Source organism: Coloeus monedula, assembly GCF_965178545.1.
Source record: "Coloeus monedula genome assembly, chromosome: 5".
Lineage (NCBI taxonomy): Eukaryota > Metazoa > Chordata > Aves > Passeriformes > Corvidae > Coloeus > Coloeus monedula.
The window spans coordinates 64,748,822-64,770,056 of record NC_138785.1 but is presented as its reverse complement, the minus strand read 5'-3'; the positions used below and the strand labels follow the sequence as shown (position 1 = coordinate 64,770,056).

At 39.2% G+C, this 21,235-nt stretch overlaps 1 protein-coding gene across 3 annotated transcripts in view; it reads left to right on the top strand.

The window, feature by feature from the left end:
* The window catches only part of ACOX3 (acyl-CoA oxidase 3, pristanoyl), a 32,878-nt gene that overhangs the window by 567 nt on the left and 11,076 nt on the right, over positions 1–21,235 (top strand). The window contains exons 2-10 of one of the 3 annotated variants that reach the window (XM_082282213.1): positions 1,800–1,978; positions 3,421–3,654; positions 4,654–4,725; positions 5,464–5,553; positions 6,028–6,171; positions 7,017–7,105; positions 18,615–18,711; positions 19,116–19,298; positions 20,544–20,666. In XM_082282213.1, the coding sequence (XP_082138339.1) occupies positions 1,811–1,978; positions 3,421–3,654; positions 4,654–4,725; positions 5,464–5,553; positions 6,028–6,171; positions 7,017–7,105; positions 18,615–18,711; positions 19,116–19,298; positions 20,544–20,666 (1,200 nt within the window). In that variant the 5' untranslated portion in view covers positions 1,800–1,810. Of the gene's footprint in view, positions 1–1,799; positions 1,979–3,405; positions 3,655–4,653; positions 4,726–5,463; positions 5,554–6,027; positions 6,172–7,016; positions 7,106–18,614; positions 18,712–19,115; positions 19,299–20,543; positions 20,667–21,235 lie in introns of all 3 variants that reach the window. The other 2 variants (XM_082282211.1, XM_082282212.1) reach the window with 2 other exon arrangements.

Here is a 21,235-nt window from a genome sequence, read left to right as displayed (position 1 = left end):
TGCCTTTACCCTGCCCGGGGCTGTCCTGCTCTGGGCGACTGCCAGCAGCAGATTGCTCGGAAATGCAGAACCGCTAGAACATGGAATAAACCAAAACACTGGTTTATGTCATCTGGCAGAATAAAGGCACGGTATCATTATTCTTGACGGGTACCGAGTGTCTGAGCTGTGTCATTGTTACGCAAGATCATTGACGATAGTACCCTGCAAACTGACCTTTGCCCTCGTGATTTGTGACCCGGTTTTGGTGTCCGGGTATGAATCTGAATTACTACCAGGAGCACTTTCCACGGAAAAAAGGGTTTCCAACTCAACATTTCGCAGTGAAACTGCAGCAGTTCTTTGCAAATTGAAAATAATGTGGTTTTTACTGCCACTTTCACACACGTTTCAAAATTCCAGAGCAAGGCTGAAATTAACACTGAAGTTATTCTTTAGGGGAGCCCGTTGTTATCTCCTATTGTTACTACCTGTTTTGATGTCTTTATTAGATTTGAAACTGTTGACTTGGAGCCAAATCATATTAAAACATTACACGAAGTCAGAGAATTTGTAATGTATTTTAAGTACAGAATGCTTTTTCTATGAACTCTTAGGTTTCCTCATTTGGGTAATATCACTGATTTGCAATGTAAATAAAGTTAGATGCAATATTACAATGTAATTTTTTTCTCTTTTATGAGTAAAAAGCCTCCAACTGCTGCTTGATTTACCTATTTTCCAGTTAGCAGTGTAGTCTATATTTATTTGGCTGGAGGTTGAAACACTCTCTCAATGTCTTTTTTTTTTCCTCTCTCTTTCCAAACTTGTTGCTCAGTACTGGAGCTGCATTTTCCTAGAACTGATTTGGAAGTCACATGCAGAAATACTGTCCTACTGTTCATTTCTACTATGTTTGTACTGTTCAGAACTAGAGGATGACCTCCATAAAAGGATAAGGTTGAAAGAAAAGAGAGGTATCAAGGAGATACATCAAGCTGATGAGGGGGAAAGAAAAAAGGGTGGTAAAAGCAGACTGCTGAAGTAGTAGTTTCTGTACTTCATTATATTCAAAGTCTATACTGAGCACTTGGTCAGCCCTGGGCCAGGATGTCCTACCTACACCTTTGAGTTGCTTCTTTCAGCCAGTCGTGTTAAATCGTGGCCAGATTCTACCGCCCTGCCCGATGGTTTTTGCACCTTCCAAGCGTAGCAGAGATTCCTGCCGTCTGTGTGTGGGCAGGGATCGCTGGGTGTGCCATGAGCAGCAGAGGGCCCTCCAACACCAGCTTCTACTTCTTCGGGCCGGGTTCTAATGAAAAGCAAGATTCTCCTTCTCTCCTGAACCAGTGTATTTGTACCTACTGACAAGGAAATCCTGCAGGGTCTGTGCAGTTTTGTAGTGCTCTTGCCTGACCCCTAGATGCACACAAGTTGCCAGCAGACTTCATGGGACCTTACTCTGCTTGTTGCTTAAGACGTGGTATTTTCTTGCTGGAGTCTTTTATCTCTCCCTTTCTTATTACATGATATGGTGATAACCTGTGGTGTCCCTGTTTCATATTTAGTTCATATTTTAATAACAACGGCCATGTAATTCATTTACATTGGATCAAACACATTTTTTTCTTACTTTGTATCCAACCACTTGAATTAGACAAACGGAAGGGCAAGCTTTTAGTTGGCTCTGCACTTCTGTACTCATACATTTAAACAAGTCCATGGATTTAATTAACAACTCTTTTAATTAATTTTTATTATTGAAAAGCAGACATCTGTGGTGCTTGAGTTTGTGTTTTATCTTTTTTTGTTTGCTTCAGTTTAGCTAACAATGGCATCCACACTGAATCAGAAAGAAATGACTAGCCACCAAAATTTATGGGATAGCTTGCTACCAGATTTCCCTAAAGGCCCGCTTTCCAGATATCGTAAGAAAGCTTCCTTCAACTGGAAGGAGATGGCAGTGTTCATAGATGGTGAAGATATCATCCAGCTGAAGGTAAACTTTGCAAGAATTGTAAGCATGTTTTAATTGTGGAGATATCTGTGGAAGTAAGTATGGTTTTTTTAAAGGGAGTATGGTTAATAATACTCTGTAAATATGGAGCATGAAGAAATTTGATTTGCACAGCCAATTTTCAGAACAGACCTGAACTTTTAAGCAATCTACTCTGCTGTCTCATAAGACTCATTTAATTACTGAACATCAGTAAAGGGGAGACCAGCAGGTGGTGCATTTCAGAGCTTGAGTGTTCATTTCAAACTGAGAAAGAACTACGTTCTACCATATTTCTTTACTGTTTGCATTAAATCATAAACCCCGTGGTCTTGCAAGGCACTTAAGGGAAGCTAAGTTCAAGCCACTGTCAAACAGTATTTCTGTCTTACTTTGACCTAATTTCCTACAATCTTCAGTGCTTGTGTTAATGCTTATGTGGCACCACAATTGGAGATGAGCATGTGTACCTCACTGAAAGCTAACCCTACCAAGAGAAGAGATTAACTGCAGCACAAGAGATGGTGTGGAAATGCATGACTTGGAGGTGTAGGAGGAGAAGGAACTAGTTTTCTGAAGGTGGTGTAGATGTACATGGATTTAAGCTAATCTTGAATCTTCACCATAATTATAAAAATCCTGGCAGGTAGATCAGAGAAATCAAAAAGGCCTGGTTCTGCATCTGACTGGTGTGTGTTAGAGCACAGAAAAAACCACAAGTGCGCTGTGTCTGAAGGAATTTCAAAGCTGTGTGGGCATGTAGTGTTGTTTACACAGAGAGGGAATGACTGCCATTCAAAGGAAAGCACAGGAAGTCTGGGTTTCTTCCTTCTCACGTGAAAGACAAGATGTGGATATCTTGAAGACACAGCTCTGAGATAAAAAAATGCCATAATATATTATCTAATACTAAAAGGATCCAAATTAAAACATTAAAAGATGCACATCCCCACACTGAAGGGCTGCATATGATGGTTCCATTAAGCCTTTTTTTACTTTCATCTGGGAACAGAGTAGTTGTGATAGCTTAATAGCTTTACCATCATGGCATATTTCTAACTGAATGTGACCCCTGGATTTTTACCTTTATCCTCAGACTGAGGGACTTTTCCCTATTAGATTCTGGCTATAGCTTCATATATTGAGATAATGAAGCTGCTGTACGAAGCAAGTTAAGTTTTACCATACTGTTCTTGTACATTCAGACTGAATCAGGGAATCACTTCATGGTGAAGGAGATTTCATAAAATTTAGCTGCATGAGTTGTATATATAATGACAGACCATTTAAATATATTTTCTAATTCTCTGAAATTTTTGCTTTATAAGTTTATACCTTCCAGCAAACAATTGTAGTTTGAGACCCAGTGTTGCTCTGGAAGAAAGTTAACTGTTTTTGTTAATGCTTTTAGGTTAACGTTCTCATGTCAGTTTTTCCCCTTCAAGAACAGAATCTTCTCTGCTCTGGAAAATGATCCTCTCTTTGCACATCATCCTGGAGAAGATTTGTGCCGTGAGAAATATCAGGAGCTGACATTCCTGCGCTGTAAAAGGCTCTTTGAGTATGAATTTCTTACTCAGCAAGAGATCATAGAGAACCCATTAAGGAGTTTTATTATGATTCTCTGTATAGGAATGTATGATTGGTCTCCATCTCTCCAGCTTGCCTTACATTGTGTTGTAAGTACAGTTCAAGGGCTATAGTGGTATGTGTTTGAATTTAAGTAACTTCTAATACCATAATTCTGTTGCTTTATGCATATTTTATTAAAAGTAGATCTTTTCCTTGTCCTTTTATTTCCAAAAATGGAACTAAGTTTTAACTGTTTAGAAGAATCAGAGAGCTGTGGGTAATCTTTGTTGTTAAACCCCTGTCTCCACTGGAATCTCACCTGGAAAGTAAAGGTGAAACAGTACAGACAGATACACAGAAAAATTTTGATGTCTTTTGTCTATTCCTCTGCCTCCTCTCTAGGGCAGTAGCAGCTCAAGAACTTGGTTGTTGGTGGCTGTGTATTTGCTAAAGATTTGCAGGTATCAGAAACTTACCTGCCTAAGCCCCAGTGTCTTAATTAAGAGCAGAATCCAGAAGGAGTGGAAACCAGTATAAAATTTCTCACTGATATCAGTGGCTGTATTCTGTTAATCAGTTGCTTCCCAGATGGGTCTCTCACAAAGAATACTCAGCATAGCTGGTCAAATAATATCAGTTGAATTAATTAATTATTACTATTCACATGGCTGGGAAGCATCTAGGAATTAAGAATTTTGCTGTGTGAATATCCTTGTAGGAAAACTGAAGGTAGCTTTCAAATCAGCATTCTTGTTTATCCTGAAGCAGCTACCTTCAGTTCCAAATCCATTTGCAGTAAAATGAACTAAAATAGTCTTTAAGTTATCCTTTGCTCAAGGGAACATCACTAAGGACAAGTGGAAAGTATTTTTAAGCATTTGCAATGAAGGCTTGAGTAGGTTAGAGCTGGGACAAGTTCAGTCATCTGTAAAGGAGCCTTGACAAGATCAAATCCTGACTTACCTCCCCCAGCCACAGTTTAATGATAGTTTACTGTGCAGCCCACTTTCCCTGGTCTGTTTACTGGACATCACTATTAAAAATCATGTGCAATTTGTGCTTTTCATCACAGGACACTGATTTCGTTCATAATTCTGTTTTTACAGGTATTTGCAGGACCAGTTATAAGTGCTTCTAAGAGGTTTGCACACATTGTGAAACAAATTTATAGCATGGAGGTAATTTTTTCTAATAATTTGTGAGAAATGGACACTACCAGAACTGCATCACTGTTTGCACTTTTGTGTTATTTCTGATCTCTTTACATACCTAGGTACTTCTAAATGGCAAAAGAAAAGACCATGGAGCAGATTCAAGCACTGAGCTCTGGCTGCCCTCAGTGCTAGCTCATAAACTACTTCCTGGATATGCTTTAAGCTGTCCAAGTTAACATACAGACAAGATTTAGGAACTTTTCCCAAAAGGCAATATAGATGACACTACACCAGTTTAAGCTCTGTCCAGAGTCATTTAAGAGTATCCTACTAGGATACTCTTAACCTTGATGTGTTGCCATAAAAATTCCATTCTAATGCTATAGAACGGGAAATAATAATGTCTTAATGCGAAGAAACACCACATGGAGTTCAGTGGAGACTCAGGACCAAGTACTCTGCAGAATAAGTGCAGCCTGCCTGATAAAGAAGGTGCCAATCCTAAACAGTTTCTCCTCTCTAGGCCATGTGAGCAGCATTCACTGGCTGCCCAGACCCTCTTTGATTTTGCAAGATAAATATTCTGAGTGCACCTAAACTGAGCTTTGTGCTTCTTTTGTTGCTCTTTATCACTTCCTGTTTTGGGGGTTTTTTTTGCCAATTTGCTTTCCAGTAGCTGCATTTGCAGTCATTTGAAAGTCTTGCAGTTTTAATTAATGTCAGAAAGTGGTCTTGAACTGTGCAGTGTATCTCCTTATTTAGATTTTTGGATGTTTTGCTCTGACTGAACTCAGCCATGGAACTAACACCAAAGGCATACGGACTACGGCCACGTTTGATCCTAGCACTCAGGTCAGTCCTTAATGCACACTGTCAACCAGGCTTCCTTTCCATACAGAACTGTGTAAGGAGGAGTTGGTCCCTGCCTAGGCTTCAGCTCTCACATCTGAAACAGCCCTCTCAGTTCTTTACTTGAACTCACAGCTCAGTTTAACCTAAGATCTAGGAAATGCTTCCCAATCCATTAGTCTGCTTTACTTTTTTTTTTTTTAACTGCTTAAATGAGCAATTAAAAAAGCTGAGTTTCAGGCTTTACAGTGGTAAATGAAGTAATGAGATTTTTGAACTCTGAAATTTTTTCCTTACTACATGTGTTCTATCCAAAGTTGAACACAATAATAGAGATCTCAGGTGTTAGAATGCAGTACAGAATAAAATCCTGGCAGTTAATGAATGTTTTCAAAACATTACCAGGGTAATGAAAAAGAAAAGCTGTGACCTGATTTTTATTATTTATATAATTTTCTTTTTCTTTCCTGGCTACAGGAATTTGTCATCAATACACCTGACTTTGAAGCTGCAAAGTTCTGGGTTGGTAATATGGGGAAACATGCTACTCATGCAGTTTTGTATGCCCAGCTCTATACTCCTGATGGACAGTGCCAAGGATTACATTCCTTTATTGTACAGGTAGAGTGGAAATATTGCTAATCCTTTTTTTCTTTTGGGAAGGAGTAGGTTCAAATTAAAAAGTTCATTATGCTGTTATTTATACTCAACCAGCAGATTCCTTATTTAATGCCTTCACAGTTCATTGCAGTTGTAACCAGTGTACTTTTTTTAAATGGTCACTGATTTTGTGAAGGTTGTAGAGCTAGTTTTATACTGTCCGTTTTCTGCAAAATTTCTCAAAATACAAAAGAGCTGAAAAGTCTCCAGATGATCGTGGTACTTGGTTAGAACTCATCTGTGTTATATGAAGTCCTGAAAGTCTTGCATGGGGCTTAAGATGATTTATGTCTGCCAATGCTGCAGGCTGATCTGCATGAAATCTGCAAACTTCTACCACAGAAATCTTTAGAAGATTAAAGGCATCATAAAATATGTCAGTGCAATAGAAAACTTGTACATAGTAAAATGAACTAGTTGCAGACTGAACAGAGTTTATTACAGAATCAGGGAATATCTCAAAGCTGATTTTTACATAAAAATTCCATTGGTTCCTGCTGTGTCTGTGTACACCTGAAGAGGTTTCAGTGCTAATCTGATGAGAGCAGTCATCAGTGTTAAGGGATATTTAACACAGTGATGTGATTAGTGTCATCTTCCAATGGGATTTTCATTAAAGCATCTATGTCCTGAATGAGAGGATGCATAAGTACAAGTTATATCCAGGATTATGTGCTTGAAAGAAACAGAGACATGTCTTTATCATTAATAACGGGTACAAGATGGGAATATTTTCAACCTTTGAAAAATTCAGCCAATAACTTACATTGTTCCATACTGGAATGTTGTGTTTCACTTCTCTACAGATTCGAGATACAAAAACTCTCCTACCAATGCCAGGTGTGATGGTAGGTGACATAGGAAAGAAACTTGGGCAGAATGGGTTGGATAATGGGTAAGTCAATACATTTGAAAGAGAAAATATTCTAATTACATTCAAAATGTAATGATGCAAAGATCCCCCTGTATCAGTTCTGTCTTTATTCCTGAAGTGTTCACTAGTGATTTTAAATTTTTGATATTTCTAAAAAAATCCCAGACTGAAAGATCTTGGATTTCAGTATTGTCTATCTGAATAAACAGTCTTTCAGCCTTCCTCACTTTTTAAAATGTGAAGTGCTCCTGGTATTCTGTGAATATCCCCAGACAGTCTTGCAGTTATAGACTCTGCAACAATAATAATGGAAAAAAAATGCATTAAGTTCTGAGTAAAGAACTTTATCAACCTCTGCACCCATCTGGGTGTAAGCCTTGAATTATTTTCTCTGTTGATTTCTAGCCCACAGGAAGGGTAGTGGTGGTCCACAGACAAGCTTTATTTTAGTAAAGATGTAAGATTAATGAGACCCAAGAGAGAAACGATGTATCTTGTTTAAACCATGGGATTGCTAGACTACAGACAAGAAAGAGAAGGCTAGTTATTTTTTTCCGTATTATGTATGTTCAGTTGAAATAAAAAAGAAGCTGGCTCCGTTTCTTAGTCATGGACTCCAGTGGCCTTACTGTGTCTACGTTACTATCCAAAGGTGTCTGATAGGGAGGAGATACAGAGAGGAAACAGAGGTAGATTTCTGCATTAAAACATCATTATGTAATAAACTGTTGTATTACTTATGTAGCTCTGTATAAAGACAGAAACTTAAAATGGTAAACAAGGATTTCATTCTTTATGCCTCAAATTTACTTCTTTCTATTGATTCAGTTTGTTACAGATAGTGTATTGTCCTTCAAAATATGTCATTGCAGTAAACACAGTATAGACATCTTAAAGTATCCTGGTTTCAAATATAATGGCTTTGACCATCTTTCCAGAAGGTTGTAGGAATTGTATGGTTATGTAGTTCATTACCACTGATTCTCTGTTTTCTGAAGACACCAAAAAAATAAATGTAAAAAACCAAAACAACCCAAAATTAATTTATAGGGGAAAACTGTGAGAAAGACTTGGAAAAGAGGGATGTTTAAGGTTTGGTGGGTATTTTTTCTTGCTTATGCATTACAGACTAGTAGCCACCAGATGGCACAGCAGCATGGGCCTGAGTAATCTAAATGTTATTCAACGTCATACTTCTGTAGAAGTGTTCAAATTCTGCTGTTCATTCTTATATTGAAACACAGTTCTACGTGCAACTCAGGAAAGAAGAGTCTGCTTGTTATGTGACTTTAAAATGTACATAATTTTAGATCCATTTCTCTATTATCTACTGGGAAAAAATAGAGTATTTCTTAAAATGTTGGTAATAACTGAATAATTTGAAATTATAATCCATAAAATACAGTGCAATTGAGATATCAGTGACTTCCTACCTTAATGTCAGATGGAGTCCCTTATCTTAGTTGACATCATGTGTCATTTAAAGCAGTCATTGGGCATTCCTGTTTACTTTGTATATGTTGTTTTTAAAAAATTATTATTGTGTTCGAACAGTAGTGCCCAAAGAGCCCCAATCATAGATCTAGATCTCTTAAGTATGCATCAAGACAGTCTGTGTGTTAGAAACCTTAAGACAGCTCTTGCAGATTAAGGCAGAAGGGTGAGGGAGCCCAAGGTTACCAATAGATACCCTTCATTTAGCTAAGAACTCCAGGGGCCTGTGTTCCTGAACTACCTCAGCTCATTTTTTTTTGGAGAGGTCTAAGGTTAGAGGCAGGCCAACATTTTTCTCACGAACCAGGGAACCAAGTTTTGTTCTGTAACCTTCCTGCTCACACTGAGATGTCAGAAGTGTCAGGGCTTGTAGATGTTGGCTCTGAGAGGTACACGAAGGTCTGGATGGGGACTAGAGAGGAAGTTCTGCATTTGTTTGCAGAGACAACAAGCCATGCCACCCTAGAAAAGGGACTCTTGGTTGCATGATCTGCAAAATGCCAGGATCCACAGAGAGATATTTCACCAGATACTGCCTTGTCAAGGTGTTTTCCTTAGCCATTTAGCAATCTTACATCCTAGTTTATCCCAGAGGAAGCATGGACTTGTATGTGGAGAGGAGAAAACCTTCCCTTATGCTGTGACTACAAGTATTAGTTTCTACTGGATGCATTGCCAGGTTTTTTTGAATGTGTGTGTGAAGTCTGGTTCAACTACCATGAACACTTAGTAAATCAGGTCTATTTCCATGTAGCTACACTCAGGATATGTGATCACAGTGAGGATCAGAGTCTGAGATCTATTACAGAGATGTTTGATTTTGTTCCTCTGCTTCAAGAGATTTATGCTAATAATTTTCAGTATGGATACAGAGGGTTAATTTCCTGAACACTAATGAAGGTCATGGGGAAGAAATTCCAGCGCCTCCTTGGAAAATGCTATTGATTTATGCTATGTAAGAAAACAGAGTGGTTGATTGTAGTTGTCCATTCTGGCTTTGAAAAACAATTAATCTCTTGGGTTGTTTGGCTGAAAGCTGGTTTCCTGCTAATGCAGAGTGTAATTTTTTTAGTTAGAGAAGGAAGAAAAAAGAAAAAAAGACAAAATCACTGTAAAATATTTTAAAATATTTTCCCTTCCCTAGGGAATTTACAACAATTTGTGTAATCATTGCATAAAGGGGTAAAATAGAACTCTGTTTTTCCTTATGGAGAGTTTAGACTGGTTTTGTGTTTTGTTACCAAAATTAAATCAGACTGCCACCAGGGGGTGCAAATGCTTCAGTCTTTATTTTATAATATTAAAATGTCCACCTGTTGCTAGTGCTCTGGCAATCTTTGAAATATGCTGTTCACTGAGGACCCAGAATGGTAGTAGCTGAGGGAAAAAAAAGTACTGAAAAAATCCCTGAGTATTTGGGATTTCAGGGGCTTTTCAATAAAATGAAAGGCAGGTGTAAGGAGTGGGGGCAGCGGGGTGACATACACATAAAGCAAGAGCAGGGCTAAGTGTTGATGTGCATTTCTGTTTCTTTCCTTTGGTGTAGGGGTTTTTTGGTTGGGGTTTTCTGGGAGGAGCTGTACCTTGGCTAATGGAACATTGCCAAAATTACCCATTACCTGTTACTTCTGTGCACATCAGTAAATGTTTGGCACTGAATTGGTGGTGAACCAATTTCCTGTCCCATTTTAACTAGCAGCAAATTCCTGCTTTCCCCTCTCCAGAGATGAAAATGATGCCCAACTGAATCAGCATGGGAAGAGTGAAAATCAGATATAATTATATTTCTGAAGTGGTGCTTACCATGCCTCTCTTTGTAAAACATGTTATGAGCTTGTTCAGCTCTGTCCACTGATAACATGTATATAGTTTGTAGACCAGATAAAACCTATGGTAAGGGAAGAACTAGAACAATAAAGCTGTCACGTTACCTTAAGTCTTTGTAGGGGATTAAAGGGTCTTTCTGGAGGATGAATTGACTGCATCTAATGATAATGGTGGGTTTGGGAAAACTGATGGGGTTTATTAGCTGTTTAACAGCCTCTCATTTACAATTAAAATGTGGTCAATCTTTGCACACATACAACACACTAAGATGTTCAGCATGTTCTCTAGCAATCAGTGAGGCCAGATTCACTTTTCTGGATACTGAAAACAAAACAAAACGCCCAAGAAGAAATGGGTGAAGGGGATTTATTGGAGAGAAAAGCAATAAATTGTGTAAAAGAATCCCTTCTGGAAAGAGATTGCAGGCTCAGAAAGCCCTCACTACAATCCCTTGTATATTGGCAAAGATGGCATACATCACATGACCTCCAAGCCTTTACAAATTGCTTTAAATGGTTAATTCATAATTTGTTTCTTTGTTACTATTTCAGTATCACTGCCAATTACACTATGATTCTGCTACTGCTAGTTTAAGGGCAGAGGAAATGAAAGTCTAGTCCTTTTTGTCTTGTACTATTCATCCTCTTCCCTGTCATTTAGATTTTTGCAACTGTTGAAGTTATTTCACTAGGAAGATAGGAGTTACAATACACAGTTGAAGCCTAAATAGTCTTTGGAGCTTCATCTTTCAATCTGAAACAGTAGTTCAGTGAAGATAATATTCATATCAGCTTCTTTGGTTATTTGTTTCTACTCCCACACTGTCTTTTCCTTTCTGCTCTGATGAACATTTATGTAGCTGTGTAGGGGACTCAGCTAGGGAACTGGAACTACCTGAAACTAACCCCACCAATTTTAGCTGTCTTCAGTCAGATAATTTGTCAGGTCTGGTTCACTGCAAGGCCTTAGGAGTGGCTGTTTCAGTACAGGAAAAAGAACAGAGATGTAAGAAATCAAGTGTAAAAATTGGTCCTGCTTCCCAAATAAACCAGCTTAGGCTTGTTTAATATTTTTTATTGACTTACAGCCTCTAAGTCACAAACAATTGCAATACCAATGAAGTGGCTGTAGAAGAAAAATGAATGTTAAAAATGCTTGTGCCTGTATTTACATGCTCTGAATATACCATCAATACTTTAGTCTATAATATCCACACATGCTGGCTCGAAGAGAAGCCCGGAGGTCTAGCCACGCAGCCTCTGATTTAGGGCAGCACACACAAAAGCATCAGAGGGGAGGTGCTCCTCACCCCAGGGAGCCGTCCCTTGAGCGGAGTGTGAGAGCACGCAGGCAGAGGCAGAGAGAGGGGACTCTTCAAATAGGTTCCACACAGAAGGTTTATTCCTGTGAAACAATGAGGGGAGGAGACAGAGAGCCAAGGATCTGCACGTGTCCCGGAACTTTATAGTGGGGATAGGAAATGCGGGGATAAGGGATACAGCCAATGGAATACTTAACAGGAGGTGGGGTTTAGGCTGAGGGAACCAATGGAAATAACACAAAGGAGGGACTTGGGGAAGGAGGCAATGGGGTGTTGAATACAACAGAACTTTCTAGAACTTATACATGTTAAATTAAGGGAAAGAAATATATATAGAATTATATATAAAATAGAAAGGGGAAAACATTCACCAACCATACAAAAGTATGCAGATAACTGAACTGGGGGATTATAGGCTCTCACCCTAACTACAGAGTGAGGCATTAAACCTCGGGGCCTGACCACCGCTTCTTGGTGTCTGTGTTGTTCTCAGGGCCCGCCCGGCCCCGCGCAGCGCGTGGTGGGGCGAGCCCCGGGAACGCCCGACCGAGAGGGGCGGTGCGCGGGCAGCGGCTGGCGGCGATGGCGGTGGAACGGAGCCGCGCCCGGCCGAGACGCGCTGGAGCAGGGCGCAAGGGGGTCGTCGCTCGGGGGCCCGGCCGAGACGTGGCTGCAGCGCCTGGCAGCGGCAGCGAAGCTGCGACCAGAGGAGGCGACGCGCGGAGAACGGAGCGGCGCAGCCCGGCCCGGCCCGCGCAGCCCCGAGCGCGACCCCGGGAAGAGCGCGCAGGCACCAGCAGCTCCGACAATTCCAACACGGGAGCGACCGAAAGAGAGAGCAAAGACGCAGCGAGACAGAAAACAGCAGCCACTCGGAAAAAGGAAAAGATCATAGTAACTAAGATCTTAGGGATAGTAAAATGGTATAATGTTAAGCAAAATTATGGTTTTATAACAAGGTGTGACAACCAGCAAGACATATTCATGCATAGAACTGCTATTAAAAACAATAACCTTGAAAAATGCATTCCAAGCTTGGGAGATGGAGAGGTAGTGGAATTCAAAATTATACAAGGTAGAAAAGGGTTACAAGCATCGCAGGTCACTGGGCCTGATGGTGTTCCTGTAAAAGGCAGTATATATGCAAAAAATCGTAGTCATGTTAGACAATATCTCCATTGTAAGCTACAGTCTCCCTTTCCTAATCCCACCTTTCCCTTTTACCGTATGTCTTATTACCCCCAGTGTATTCCCAATCCATTTTTTTATCCATGGTTTCCCTCACAAAACCATACCTTCGCCAATTGTTTCCCCAAAAATCCCGTTCCAATGCCGAGTGGGGGATGAAAAGGGGGAGGGAAGAAGTTAAACCCTCTCCTGCCTCAGTTTCCCCACAAAGCATGCTCAGAGAGTTCTGTCTCCCTTCTGTCAGCCCTAAGATGTTCCATAGAATCTGATTGGACAGTTAAAGACTCAGGAGGGTGGCTTGTTTTGTTTTGAAACTGTTCTCGTTATGTTTATCCAGTTGTTTTCATTCTCCTTTTATTAAAATGAAACGGGTGAGGTGTTGAGGTCTCCTCCCCTGCCATGGAGCCCTGGCAGAGGGGCCCTGAGGGCACAGACACGGGGTTTCCCTGCCCCTGCTCAGCCTCGTTCCCATGGGTTGGTTTGTGTTCCCTGCGCGGGCAGAAGGACCCTCGGTCCCGGGACTGGAACAGTTCCTGGGCAGAGCCCCGGCCATGCGGCTGGAGAAAAAAACATCTCTGAAACAGCTGTCAAGAATCTGTCTGTCCTATATATTTCCTTTCCACGGGACTCCTGGTTTGATATATGTATGTTGCACTATCCCCACTGCAACACTCAGGGGTCAGGGTGGTGGCAGCCACTTGCACTGCCACATTAGTCCTTGTGAAAAGTGCCACTTCCTCGGTTAAAACTAGGTATTTTCCTAACACATCTTGCATGTTTGCAGTTTAAGTTAAAGCCATGATTTTTGCAGTGGAATCTTTCACATTTCCCTGCTTTGCCCTCTTCATGTAGTTTCTGCAGTCAGGGCTGGACACTATGTGGGTACATACAGTGCTGTGCATGTTACTAGGCTGTGGTCACATTGCTGAAGAGTGCTGCCTTATCCCCTCATTTTTGTCATGTTCATGTGCCTCAAAACTCTTCAGCTATAGCTACTTCACACTGAAAAGCACTTGATGTGGTTGAAAATAGGGAAAGGTTGATTTAGATCTGGTCACACATTTGTTTTTTGACCTGCAGAAATACAGCCTCACATCTGCAGTGAACTTCAACCAACCATTTTTGTTCCTTAGAGTTCTGTCACCTCTCGACAGCTGCAGGATTCTGCACATTCAGAGCTCCTTGCAACACTGACACTTGGACTATAAGAACTTTAGTGTGAGTGCGTCTTTGTGTGTCTGTGAAGTCCATTAGGTTAGGATTAGGAGGCCTATAAACAGCTATGTTGTTTTATCATTGCTATTGAGCATTATTGTACAGAGCTGCATTCTTAGATTAGAGCCTTGGTTGTAGAAAATAAAGCTAAAATACTGCCATGCAGTTTTCCCCCGTTTCTCTGTAACTCTTTTCAGCTCTAACCTTTCTGTGAGCTTCAGCCTAGAATATGTGGCAATTTTCTTTCCTTCTGCAAGTTTTTCATCAAACGGATGAAATGTTACTCTTCCCAAGGTTTACTGTATCCCATGAACAGCCTTCCTGTACCATTCACCTGCTTTCTGTTTCTGGCTGGAAGTATGGCTGGTGTCATTGCACCATCTCTAATGTAGTCAGTAACAAAAGCTGGCAGAAAAGGCATTTTAGTGAGTCTCAAGTTCACCAAAGCATGTTTGAGCTATTTGTACTATCGGTAACAGTTTATTACTTTAGTACTGGCAAAAGGAGCTCATAGCTTTTCCAGCTGCTCCTCTTTTATCAGCATCACTGCACACTGGATGAATTTCTATTGCATGATTTAAAGTCAGTGAGATTAACTTAGTTTGAAATGTTCCCTCAACTAGTGGCCAAAGAACCCAAACAAGAATGCTACTATTGGAATGGCACTTAATTCTGCTCAGCTGCTCTTGGTAGAAATCTGTGTGATACAGTGGTTTTTTATCTGTGGTAAAAAATGTGTCTACATGATGCAAAATTGCACATTGCTGTAGAGCCCTGTGATATCTATTTAAAGTGACAGCTGTCGGTCTGTCTTGCTGAGAGGTCTTAATCTCAGTCACGCTATTTGCTGTGCTGAAGAGGCCCTAAGTAGGGCAGCTTTCAACCCTCTGGTCTTGTCATCACCATGTGAAATTTAGCCATTTTCCCAACTTGCTGGTACATGATATCCCCATGACTGTGTATACAGTTCCATTATTGTAAGATATCTCTTCAATTCTTTAAGGAGATTTTTCCCCTAAATGTGTTGACAGATGTGGGCCAAGTCTATGCTTTCTAGGCTAATAACCATTAAAAATGTGATCGTTGACTTCATTAAATCTTACTATTTATTTTTAATATGTTCCAATATCAAGTTCCAATTGGCCAGTATGTCTAACAATTCCCAACAGCAAAGTTCTTGGAGAAGGAGCATAACAGCAGTTGGCAGCAATCTCACAAGGTCACTTAACCCACCAGTCCTGTGAGGTTCTGCTTTTATTTTCAACACTGGTGCTTACAGGCATATCTTATTTCTTCACATATGGAAATTTTCTGTTGAATTTTTAATTGCTAGTTCTGCCACTCTGCTTTGCTTCTTAAAGTCTTTTCCATCTGATATGCATAGCAACATATCTTATATAATGTATCTGTAATGGATAGTATCAAGGGAAAAAAATCTAAACTTTCAAAACCTGTTACTTGAATTCATTTTGATTTTAAGAAAATAGGTTATCATATAATGATAGGAAATTCAGTATTCTGGTTCACTAGCTGTGAAAGAAGTTATTAAAGAAGGGTGTGCATGTAGTTTTTAATCAAAATAGTTCTAGGTCATCTTTTATGTGGTATAGAATTAGCTTCCTTGTATTTGTGTCAGATTATAATAAAACTTGAAGATTTCTCACTCTTTCCGACCGAAGCCTTCCCTTAGATTTAACTGTTTGGGATTGTATCACAGCAAATGAAAGTGGGTAAAACTGTTTAGGTCATTTTGGGAGCTGTTTTGTTCAGCACACATATGTCACATATTCCTTATGAGTAGGCTTGGAATTCCTAAAAGTATGTAATTAGTATATAGATTTATAAAGTAGTAGCTTTGAATTTGCTTTTTAGAAACACTTGAGTCTCAGGCAGGCCAATATAAAAATTTTCTACAACTGCACAACTTTGCTTAGTGAATTGAACTAATCACTACAGTGTAAAACAGAACACATAATAGGGATAATTTGCTGGTTTATTCATTGTCATTATCTCCCAGGTAACAAATGACAGACCAAAAGGGAATGTCCTCAAGTTGTACCAGGGGAGGTTTAGGTTAGATAATGGGAAAAATTTCTTCACTGAAAGAGTGTTCAGACATTGAGGCAGGCTGCTCAGGGAAAAGGGGTGGAATCATCATCCCTGGAAGTGTTCAGAAGATGTGTGGATGTCGTACCTGGGGACATGGTTTAGTGGTGAACACGGTGCTGCTGGTACAATGGTTGGACTCTGATATTGGAAGTGCTTTCCAGCCTTAATGACTCTCTGAATTCTGCCACAAATCTTACCATTCATCACATATGAGGCTAAGCATGTTCCAGATATGTATTAGCAGATAGAAGGCCCAAGAACTGGAGCCCTTTGAAATATCATCCTAATCTATGCCCCAAATATTGTATCATCTTTGTATCACCTCTGTTAGGTCAGCTCTTCCTTCAGTCTGGTTTATAATTCCAGTTTCAATCACCTATTCAATAGCTTTTAAAAATAATATTTCCTTGCTTTCTTCCATGCATCCCTTCCTGCTTGGGAGGGATCCTTATAAGCATCCATGGAGCTCCCTTACTTTCATCACTCTGATTCCTTCTTAAAATTTTCATTTGCTCTAATGGCTTGTAAAAAAATAGCATTGATTAGCTGCTGGTGTACTGTGACTGACAGGCATCCTGTCAGGAAAATATTCTTCAGCAATTAGTGTCTGCTTCACCATTTGAACATATTTGTAGTTTCCTGCCTTATGCTTACATTGTAAGGTCCTAGGAGGAAGCACCTTCTTGGAATTCTATGGATGTACAGCAACTGTGAAAAAAAGCATGCTAAACTAGAAACCTAAACCTTGCCACACACCCTCTTCTGTAATTAATGAGTAATAATAATTAAAAAGCTCAAGTTCTTTCTAAGATGCATGCTATTAATCAAGAATATTGGTTGTTGTACAGGTTTAGTTGTGATTCTGTTTGGGATATAGGGAGCAGAGAATGTGAATTTAGCCAAAAGATCTTTCTCGAATGAGATTTTTTATTTTCAGTGATATGAAAAAAATATTAATATAGATGGAAATCAGATTTTTGGAAGTTCTGAATTTGCTTCTATTACAAAGTAGTGTTGTCTCACTGAAACTGGCATTTAACAAAGCACTTATTAGCATTGTTGAGGCAGCTGGTTCTTGGTTAGGATAGCATGCCTTTCTCTGTGTTTAAGTCCGAAAATACTGTGTATCTCTAAGGCTGAATAAATTCAGTATTCAGATATGTTTCCTTGGAAACAACTCATAATTTAAAAACACAAGCAGCAATGCAGCCCTTATGTAATTTATTAATGTGAAAGACCTGGCTCTCGTGAGCCATATTAAATATATCAGCCTTTATTGGCAGGAAAAAGGAATTTTCTTTGATTACAAATACAGCTTTTCAAGCGCTATTAGATAGTGAGATATTCGTGAGTGGGGTTGATACTGCTGCTATTGTGCCAAATTGTGTTGCCCATTTGGGTGAAACAGTTCAATCACTTTCTTCCTGAAGAATACGAGTACTCAGGACATTCTCCCTATCTTAAGAACTTCCCTCTTTATTGCTGCTAGGGTGCTGCAATTTAGAAAGGGTTATCCTGCTCTTCCTTTTTTAAGATGCCACATTTCACAGAACAGAATTCCTAATTTGAGTTTAAACAAAGGAAAGTTTTCCTTTTGGTTCCTTCTCAGGGCACTATTTCAGCTATGTCCTTATTTATACTGCAGTAGAATGAGTGATTCTCACAGATCTATATTCTAGACTCATAAAAATATATTGTGTCTCTATCCCAAAGCAGTCTCCAGACTGGACTAAACAACACCTCAGTAAAGAATATAGTTGGGGCAGAATTGTTTCGGGCAGGGAATTTGGAATGAGAAAGGCCCAGTCACATTCTAGGTGGGAGAAGGAAGTTGTTCATCTTCCCAAGCTTTTTACAGCTGAGATACCAGCTTAGGAAACTTAAGTCATGCAGCCTGAGAATTCAATTCAGCTTTCTGAAGTGTCAGTGAAAGTACCTGTCAAACTGCCTGTGTACAAGGTCTCTAATAAGTTACTTTACTTGTCCCTTCCCTTAACCAGAATACATTGCTCATCCTTCCATTTCTTTTTGGCTTCTTTCCTTATAAAGCTGCTGAAATGGTCTCCCAGAGTTAAAGTGGGGTTTTTTTGGTTTTGTAAACATCATCTTTTTAAAACAAAACAACAAAAATCCGAAGAGTTATAACAAATAATTTCCCATCTTGAATTTATTGTGCTGCTCTGGAAGTCTTTGTTGTCCCAGGCATACTTCCCTAAAATTGCCTACCTGGCTTGAAGGACACTGTTTTTGGTTCACTGACATGCCTGAGATAATTTTGCAATCCCGTCTTTCTTGTGACCTTTATTCTGTAATATAAACACCTCAGACTATGTAGACATCTTAGATTTAGATCTGTTTGTGTATTTGTTTAAACAGATTTGCCATGTTCCACAATGTCAGGATACCAAAAGAAAACATACTGAATATAGCTGGAGATGTCACAGCTGAGGGGAAGTACTCAAGTTCAGTCAAGGTATGAAACAAGGCCTTGTTTCATTAAATATACAAAGATATAAGTAGGTTAAGAGACAGAGCAATGGGCCTCTTATGTTGGGAAGTAGTGGATACCTGAACTGTTGACAATTTCACATGAGGTATGAATGTCAGTTTTTTAATTGCATTTCAGAGATATCTCAACTCACCTTGCTGACTTTACTGAACTTTGTGCTCTTTGCATGACCCTACTAATCCCAGAGAGTTTAGAGTGTGACGATGTTCAGGCAAGACTATTCTGAGTCTTGCCTGAATACCTCATCTGAAGGAGTCAAGAAACAAAATTACCAAAATTGCTTCTGATCATGCTATCAAGTTGCATCTTCATGGGGGTAAAATGAAATATTAGCCTCAGCATTCATTCTTTGTCTTCTATTCGTTCAGGATGCTAAAGAGCGTTTCAGTGCAACTGTGGGATCCTTGTCCACTGGCAGAATTATGATCACTGGAATTTGCATGACCAATTTAAAGCTTGCCTTGGCAATAGCCATTCGCTTCTCAGCAGCTCGCCATCAGTTTGGACCAACTGAGGATGAAGAAATACCTGTCCTTGAATACCAAACACAGGTAAATATTTTGGAATTCAACCTAAACATTTTATATAATGAAACTCACATTCAGAGCTACTGCAGATCACAATAGTGACTGTGAAGTTAGTGGATTAAAGTTGTCTGTGTCACCTGAAGCATCATTCTAGTTCAGCTGTAGGGGTTCATTCCAACTCAAAACCTTCTCCTGGCATGACCAGGCTTTTAACATAAATTCTTGGAATAGCAAAACCAAAACAATTCATGTTCCTCTGAAGTACCTACGGACATTTGTCTTCTAAAATAGTAACCTTTTCAGAGAAAGACTGTCTTACATGCACATGTGAAAGTACTGCAGATGTAGAAACTAGCATTTGCTTCAAAATATCAGTGCTTCTTTTGCTGCTACACTAATTTTCTCATTTGTAGCCTGTATGCTTTAAAAGTATAGAACTCAATGGCATTCATTGTGGAGAAGTCTCAAGGTAATACTGATTTGAAGAGGATTATAACCAAGGTTTACCTGTAGTATATGCAGACGAAAAAAATAGAAAAAGTATATGTAAAGTAACTGGGAAAAAGGGAAAACTCAGATCTGCTGAATGACAAAGATTAATATATAAGAAGTGCTGAAAACAAACCTGCCCAGTTTGTCCTTGCAGTGTGGGTGCCTTTTTCCAGGTTGACATTTACCTTGCAATGTTGACAGATTTCATGGGTTTCTGCAAACTGGTGAAAGGTGCCTTCCTTCCACCATTTCTGAATAAGCCAGGGCCTGCTTTCCACTATTCTTTGAATGTCTCAGTTTTTCCCAGTTTTGGCTTGTTCTATGGGTTCTGCTTGGTGAAACTCTCATTCCCTTCCTCCTTTCCACAAAGACTTTCAAGCAGTTTTCCTTTTCCTTCAGGAGCCCCATGAAATACTAACAACCTCGGTCATGTTCATACTGAAGAAATGTATGCCAGACATTTTATAAACACATGGCAAAATTACGTCTTTGGTCCCCAAAGCTTCAGTGAACTTTTTCCCTGGTTTAACGGAATGCTTATCACAAATTCATGAAATGTGAGAACTAAAATAATATAACCATAACTTGTATAAAGAGAACAATAAGCACCTACATAACTAAATGTAATTATGTTATAGGTGGTTATTTTTCTCTTCTCCATTAAGCAGTTTTCCATTTTGAACACAGTAAAAATTAATAGGTTGGTTCAATATAATAGCTATTAAAAAAATATATATATCAATTTGTGATCAAATCAATTTAATTCTTTTATTCCAGCAATGGCGTCTTTTTCCTTACCTGGCTGCTGCATATGCCTTAGATTATTTCTCAAAGTCCCTGTGTGGGAACTTTGTAGAGTTTTTTGCAGGTGTATTGACAAAGCAAAGGAGTCAGAGACAGGTGAGATATTTACATATTTCTTCTTCACTGAATTCTTACTATAATAAACTGTAAAATGTTAAATGGAGGATCTGTTTAGAAGTCTTAGGCTCCCTTATGATCAAGAGTGATAGAGCAATGTCTCAGAAATATGGGGCATACAAAATACTAATTAAAGTTGCATTTAGAAAAGCATTCAAATTAGTTTTGATGGAGTGATTAAAGTTTTATTGATTTCTGTGGGATTGAAGGTTATGTTCTCTTGCAGAATTTTTTATCATAAATATATTATGATGGTGTAAATTCAGCTTATAACTGTTGTAAATGATTCTGCAGGGAGCATATATCAAAGATTTTCTGAAAATATACTTATCTTAATTCCTGCACAGATTCTGTGTGTCTGGCTTGAATTTGCAATTCAAATTCATGCATTAAAATAAATATTTTTAGAGAAAAAAGTTGACTTTTGAGTTTTAACACTGAATTTTTCATCCACAATCAGCCCACTGGAAGTTATCCCTTTACAGAGGAAATAGTTTAACCTATCAGCCTCTGTGCAAAGACTGATTAATTTATCAAAAATTTGATTT